Raw genomic sequence first — 7458 nt, 5'->3', positions numbered from 1 at the left:
AAATAATCTGAACTTAATGAAAATTAATAAAAATAAATTGTAAATATATTAAAAAATAAAGAGAAAATGTAGAAAAATATTAGGAAAAATATTAAATTAACTTAAAAATGTATATTTTTGTATAAAGAAATATTATGTAATTATATATCTATGAGATAAAAATGTTATGAGAAAGCTGAGAGATATAAAAGAAATTTATATACGTATGTCCAAAAAATAAATTTAAAATACAATGAATAAAAAGAAATCCTTTTTTGCCCGATTTTCTACGTTACTTTTTGTTCACTTTTTCACTTTATCATTTTTTCACAAAAATTAGACCAATCTCTCGAGATTTCTCACACATTTCACCAAATAAACAATTATATATGTAATACTTTTCTTTAAATTTCTGACTTATATATGCTTGAAAGACAAATGTTTAAGTGGAACGCTTATTTAAATAGAGAGAGAAAGAGAGAGAACAATAAAAAAGGGAGAAAAAGAGACAAGACACTTACTTATTTCACGCATACGCACTCCATTTTGGCCAACAAAATCAGGAGAGTTGCGCTACTGTATATACTGTAGTATTGAAGCGTGTTGGGCATGTTGAAGCGTGCGATACGACAAACCTTCCGTGACGCAGTGATGGGAGGTGACAAGAATTCGTCTGCTCTAGTAAACTTTGTGCGCATGCGTAAAATGACGTGGCAGTTTGATCCAATGAGGGAACATACGGAGCAATACGGAATACGAGTGCTTCTGGGGGTCCTGTACATCTGAGTGACTAACCATTCCAAATTAGAAGGGACAATCTCAAATTTTAACACTTTGTCCCGCTTTACAACCCGTTCTAAATTTTTTTCTAAATTAAGATTATAGTAATGAATTATTTCTTTTTTAACCTCTTAGGTACTGTACGTCATTATAGTGACTTTCTCGAATGCTATTTCTTCGAACGATATGTTGATATTCATATGATAAATCGGCCGCAGACGTAATAAAAGACAAAATTTATTATTATTCATGAATACACTATGTATCTTTAATAAAAACCTTCCTTTTCTCCCTACAACTTTCTTAATATCGTTATTAGGGGTCTTATAATACCATGAAATATGTACGTCAGTTAAGACTGCTCAGCTTTACGCATGTGCACAAAGTTTCCTAGAGCAGACGAATTCTTGTCATCTCCCATCACTGCTTCCGTGATAAAGTTACATGATCGCTAACCCTGATTCTAAATAGAGGCTAGGTTGGGTTAGGTTACATTTTTTGTTGGCCTGGTTTAACTGTTGCATTTTTATAGTCCGTCACAAATTGATCGCAATTTAGAGCAATTATTATTGTCTGTATATATTTTATAGAATTCTGCGTGTGAATGATGGCGTACGTATCTTTCAGAGTTCAGAAAAGTTTTACAAGATTAAAATATGTAGATATAAAGTTGACGAGTATATATAATAACAGGGGATGTAGATTGGTTGTGAGGAAGCCATATGTTTTGTTAGTTTAAGCATGAGGTATTATACAATGTAAATTAATGTAAAATTTAACTTGTTACAGGTCTAAAGTCACATTCAGAATCACTCTTACGTCCGATCCTAATCTGCCATATAAAGTGTAAGTGGCTGTTTGAAATAGAAATTGTGTCTTTGTTGTGTGTGTGTATAGAATAACATGCAAGTTGGCTCTGAAATCTTTAAGACTATTGACGCCTTTCTCGCACTACTGCAGAGTCCAGTTATTAATGAACAAATGACTGTAGAAAATGTTACACAAGCTTTTAATTGTGCTCACTTCATCGAAATCACTGTTGCCCAAGTGCAAGCTGAAAATAGAACATTGCCCTTTGAGAAATGTTTACATCAAAAGTTAGAGAGAAAGCTATTTCTACAAAATCAGAATATTACGTGCTCTGATCTGGAAAAAGCTTGCGATAAATTATTGGAACATTATTTGAAGGACAATCATATTTCTACGGAAATCGTTGATGAATATCTAAAATTGTACACTCAACATTTTGGACAGGATAGATTAAATGCCTTTCTAAATCAAGTGATAAGCAGTTCTATCGCCACAAACATGATTATAGATTCTTTAGAAGAATTAGGAGTACCATTATCAGGCATGGAAGATGAGGCATTAATTATGTCATGGCAAATGGCAATAGCTAATGGTGATCAAGATGAAGTAATGAAATGCATAAATAAGATGTCAAATGATAATCATGTTTCAAGACTTGTACACTTAACGGTTGAATCAGATGATGATACAATTAAAGAATTGATTGTACAAACTTTTACTTCAAAATTAAATGACTATGATCCTGAAATATGCGTAGCTTTAGCAGATACTGAAAAGAAATCACTCTTAAGATTACTTCAGGACAGTACTCGATTTTGCATAGATTTTGTTGATGCAATATTTTACTTTGGCCGAAATATGTACTTTGTAGATGGAAAGTGGTGTTCAAATTTTAAATTTGAGTACAAACATCTTTGCCAAATAGTGAAAATTTTGTTGAATGGTCCCTGCGTAATTCGCAAACAAGTATACAACAGAATGTCTACTGTTAAAACTCAACCAGATAGTGAGATATGGAGTAATGTTGAAGCAGATATCTTAAATTAAATTTCTAGATTTTTTCATTTTATAATATAAATTATATACTTTGTATTGTCCTATAATCTATAATTGTTCTATGTAATTTTTGCAAAAAAGAATAAAAACTTCCTCTATCGCTTATAAATTTTGTTAACGAAATAATTACCAATCCTGTATTAAAAGATATTTAAGACGTTATAAAAAAAATATATTTGCTTTATATATTTTAAGGCTATATTTTCCTTGTCACTATGTTTTACCAATGTTTTGTAAAATAAGAAACATGTATTATTTTATTAATTGCAGACTTAGTGTACCAGAAAATACTCCATTTACCGCTGTATTAAAATTTGCTGCTGAGGAATTTAGAGTGCCGCCAGCTACGTCGGCCATAATTACAGATGATGGAATAGGTATTAATCCTCAACAAACTGCAGGTAGATCTTGAAATATATATCGCAATATCTTTGTTTTAAGTATACGAATATTAATCGTAATTTATGCTTTCAGGAAATGTATTTCTTAAACACGGTGCAGAGCTCAGGTTGATTCCCAGGGATCGCGTTGGATACACTAGATGATTTATGTAATATCGTATTTATTTTTACAGTATCTTTGTATACTACATAAAAAAATTATTAAAAATTATAAAATTATCATTGTCAAATATTATGAAATTGCATATATGTATATATATATATATACATATATATATATATTTATATATATAATTCTATAAATTACGCAATTATAAAAAGTTACTTATTCAAATAAAAACATTCCACATGCTTTTTGAACTAATCGATGTCCGAATCGTTATAATAAGCTCTATGGATTCTAATACAAAAATTTTTTTATTCATATAATTAAAAAAAAATAATACTTGTATAAATTATACTTATTAGATAGAGGATACATGGAAATCAGATATGATTAAGATTTTTGATAAAAAGGTTTTATAGCTGAAATACATGAACGTTATAAGATTGATATATAAAGGTACATTACTATATGATAAAATTATTTAGACAGCGATAATTTACAGAATGAGATTGAGTGGCGTGAAATGTTCAGTCATTTTTTTTTATTATGCACCTCTCTCTAATATCGTTCTGTAAAAAATCGCTTTATTATTCATAATTTGATCGTAAACGGATAGTTTGCTTGAAAATTGCAAAATGGTTACAAATCTGAATTGCAATTGCAATATATAACATATACGAATAAACAAAAAACATTACATCAAGATATGCAACACTATTGTATCCTTTTTTTAATGCAATATAAAATCAGTAGTGCGGACGAGATATAAATGGGAGCGACAAATCAAGTTTCGTCTTAAATATCTTTGACACAGAAAATTTCTTAAATACTTTCGAATGCCTTCTTACAGGTCTAAAATGTGCAAGATACAAAAAATACTAGTAATGAATTTTTGGCACTATGTTGATTAAATATATTCATATGCTCCGAGATATGGAAAGTAAAAAAAATTAGTTTACACACACACACACACACACACAAATATATATATATTAAAGTAGTTGTTATTTTAACAATTTTTGAAATGTAATCGGGACACCCTCTAAAGTAATTCAATATCTAAAAAAAATAATCAGATTTTTTCAGATTTTTTGAACAATTTTAACCCTGGTGGTACGGAAAAAACACCTTTGTGGATAAAATTCGGTCGACGCTCTAATTCTTAACCCATTTTAAAACTTTTTTTTAAATTTACTCGAAATTGAATGAGTTAAAAGCTCATTTTTAATTTTGATTACAGTCCAAAATAAAAACTGCCGATCCAATGAAGTTAAAATTGTTCAAAAAATTTGATATTTTTTTCGTGATATTGAATCACTTTAGGGAGTGTCCCGATTAAATTTCGAAAATTGTTAAAATAACAATCACCCTAATACACACATACACACGCGCGCGCGCACAGGGAATGAAAAGTTACTTTTTAAAAGTAACAAGTTACAGTTACTTATTATCGAACAGAAAAAAGTAACAAGTTACCGTTATTAATTACTGCTTTTTTTAAATAACTCGTTATAGTTATCGTTACTTAACTTTTCGTTTCTTGTCCATTACTTTTTTAAGATTGATGATCACCAATTACAGCGGATGGGTGTCTAGGGGCTTTTTAGTCTGAAGCACTATGAGTAGCTAGTGTCCAATCGAACCGTGTCCAACTATGTGCAAAGTAACGACAAAAGTAACTGTAAAATTTACTATCGTTACCAAAAAAAAAAATGTAACTACGTTACCGTTACAGTTACTAAAAAAAAAGTAAGTAAAAAAAACGCAGTTACCAGTGAAGTTACCAAAAAGTAATTTGTAATTGTAACTTCGTTACAAGTAACGAGTTACTTCCATTCCCTGTATATATGTATGATGTGTGTGTGTGTATATGTGTGTGTGTGTGTGTGTGTGTGTGTGTGTGTGTGTGTGTGTGTGTGTGTGTGTGTGTGTGTGTAACAGTAATCATTTCACAACTACCGCATTTCATCTTAAGAACGTATTCTTGAAGTAATTTTGAGACGAAAATCCTAATACAAAAAAAAAGACTACAATAGTTTTTGCATTATGGTTAAAGATAGTATACAATTCGAAAACTATTATAGCCTCGATATTTTCGTATTAGAATTTTCATCTTAGAATGTTCAAAAGAATCCAAAAATAATAATAGAGGTTATAAAAGTAAAATAGTTTTTGACTTATAAGCATTTAAAGTTATAATTCAAAAAATTATTGTAGTCTCGACATTTTCGTATTAGGATTTTTGTCTCAAAATTACCTCAAGAATATGTCCTTAAGAGGAAATGGTAGTGTGTTGTAAGATATCCTGTATATGCATACATACATACATTCACACATATAATAACATTCAATCTTTTACAAAGAAAAAAAATTGGTATTTTATCGTCAATTACAAAACTTATTTTTGGAGGACATAGTACCATTATTTTTTATAACTTATAAAAATACATATGCATGTATATAGATGAGATGAAATGTTCTGATTTGAATATTTGGATAAAAAGGTTATCACTTAATAAATTGGTAATTGTGTTATTATTCAATATTTTGATAAGAAAGATTATTGTAAAAAGAGGATCAGTCATTTTTTCTCCATTAATATCGCTTAAATATTGCAGAAAGTTCATTAAGTGCTTATCAGCTATAAAATTAAATTAATCGCTTAAGATTATTTATTTGCGCGTTGAATTTATCACTTAATTTGTATAATGTCTTTTTGTATGTGCGTGCAAAGATATGAAATATGAAATCGTAAAAAACCATCTGCCCCCCCCCCTCCCACAATTTGCGACGAAACTGTCATTTGCTCTATTATCAGTAATAATATATTATATTATGACATATTATACATTGAGACTATTATTGACACCTGGCATTATCGAGACAAAGATAAATCTGGCACTGGTGTGGCAATTAAATAAATTAAATAAGGAATGTCAACTTTAATGGGAAATAAATTATTTTTAAAAAACTAATAATATTGTTTGTAATACTGTTTTTTCTCTTTCTTATTAACGGCAGATTGGATTATGTCTGTCGTTTCACAAATGGCACATTATTGCAATTTTTTCTCGTTTACGTAGAAAATTGATCATTCTAATGCTCGATATATATATAGTAAATAATTAAAAAATCGTCAATAATTGTCTCTGACACAATTGATATCGGTACTGATTTATATGATCGGAATTTACATTCGGTACTGAAAAGCAGATAATGATTGTAACGAATATACTAGCATACTCGCTCTAAGAAGAATTACTCATCCATTAAACTTTCAAAACTGATATTCATTAAATAGATAGATAAAACTATTGTCCAATTGCATTATAAGCTTCCCAAGTCTCTTGACAATAATTAAGCATATCCTACATCTAATATAATCTCTACAATGATATACTATAGAATAGTACAGAATTATTTTTAGGTATAGTTAGAAATAATATATAAGTGAGACAAAAAAGCGATTTTAAAAAATTATTTGGGACTAGAGCTATAATCACGCATTTTAGTTTTATAAGAACTGTGTTATCATACTGACACTGCGCTATATCAAATATTGCATTAATGTAATCAGATTAAAAAATCTTGTGCCATTTTTACTTCGTTTATCTTTTTACTTTAAATTAATGTGGTTTAACAAGGCCTGGATTCTTACTTCTATGCATTAAAAAATGCGATTACAAAATCTTAAGCTAGATTTACGAAAAAATGAGTATTATTTGTTGTAAATTGATATAAAACACTGTACTTTATCTCTTACTTCCCCCGCAAAAGAAAATCGTTGGAAGTATACTTCTCCGACAACACACTGTCTCTCACTCTATACACAGTAACACTGCGATATTGTTGCCATTCGCGCGATATATAATTCTAATTTATGAATAACTTACGCGGCTCAAACAACTACGTTTTAGATTTTTATCTTACCAGTTTGCATCTATCCACAAGTCTTAAATTTTCACTCGTCCTAAAATAATAAGTTTGAATGTAATCATCGTCAATTTTTGTAAATAAATTGTATACATATTTTTTTTCTATTTTAAAACTTATTACTTTGTTAATACTATTATTTTTACTGAAATAAATATAAAAAAGATATTGTGATGGTGTACTCGTAAATAGTATGAAACTAATGAGAGTACATAGTTATTAAACTATATATCAAGATAAATAAATAACTATTTAAAAACCAGAATTATAACACAGCAAATGAATTAGTAAATTTAGAGAGAAGTTCTATAAAAAAATATATATATAACAAAATTAAAATCATGGCAATAAGAATATAATGTAATAATAAATTTATTATATAAATAATATATA

General features: G+C 28.8%; 3 protein-coding genes across 4 annotated transcripts in view; 2 read left to right on the top strand and 1 right to left on the bottom strand.

Moving 5' to 3' along the window:
• The first annotated feature begins 1201 nt into the window (after nt 1–1201).
• On the top strand, nt 1202–3176 carry LOC108754994 (ubiquitin-fold modifier 1). Its single transcript, XM_018497692.1, has 4 exons — nt 1202–1371; nt 1549–1605; nt 2896–3026; nt 3100–3176. Exons 1-4 carry the CDS (start codon nt 1364–1366, stop codon nt 3168–3170), a joined length of 267 nt encoding a protein of 88 aa, XP_018353194.1. The 5' UTR covers nt 1202–1363; the 3' UTR covers nt 3171–3176.
• Nucleotides 1618–2639, top strand: LOC108754993. Its single transcript, XM_018497691.1, has one exon. The coding sequence runs from the start codon at nt 1663–1665 to the stop codon at nt 2614–2616; it is 954 nt and encodes a 317-aa protein (XP_018353193.1). The 5' UTR covers nt 1618–1662; the 3' UTR covers nt 2617–2639.
• A 2487-nt stretch (nt 3177–5663) lies between the features above and the next one.
• The window catches only part of LOC108755096 (coronin-7), a 9879-nt gene continuing 8084 nt past the window's right edge, over nt 5664–7458 (bottom strand). For both annotated transcript variants that reach the window (XM_018497892.1, XM_018497893.1), the window contains one exon: nt 5664–7102. In XM_018497892.1, the coding sequence (XP_018353394.1) occupies nt 7094–7102 (9 nt within the window). In that variant the 3' untranslated portion in view covers nt 5664–7093. The remainder of the gene's footprint in view (nt 7103–7458) is intronic.

This window comes from Trachymyrmex septentrionalis, unplaced genomic scaffold (genome assembly GCF_001594115.1).
Source record: "Trachymyrmex septentrionalis isolate Tsep2-gDNA-1 unplaced genomic scaffold, Tsep1.0 scaffold83, whole genome shotgun sequence".
Lineage (NCBI taxonomy): Eukaryota > Metazoa > Arthropoda > Insecta > Hymenoptera > Formicidae > Trachymyrmex > Trachymyrmex septentrionalis.
This window is presented reverse-complemented; position numbering and strand designations above follow the sequence as displayed.

Excerpts from the sequence above, each read along its gene's own strand:
- LOC108754994 (XM_018497692.1), top strand. Across the intron at positions 1,606-2,895 it reads CCTAATCTGCCATATAAAGT|ACTTAGTGTACCAGAAAATA; the intron begins GTAAGTGGCTGT and ends TATTAATTGCAG. Across the intron at positions 3,027-3,099 it reads TAATCCTCAACAAACTGCAG|GAAATGTATTTCTTAAACAC; the intron begins GTAGATCTTGAA and ends TTATGCTTTCAG.
- LOC108754993 (XM_018497691.1), top strand. The coding sequence starts at position 1,663 with ATGCAAGTTGGCTCTGAAATCTTTAAGACTATTGACGCCTTTCTCGCA.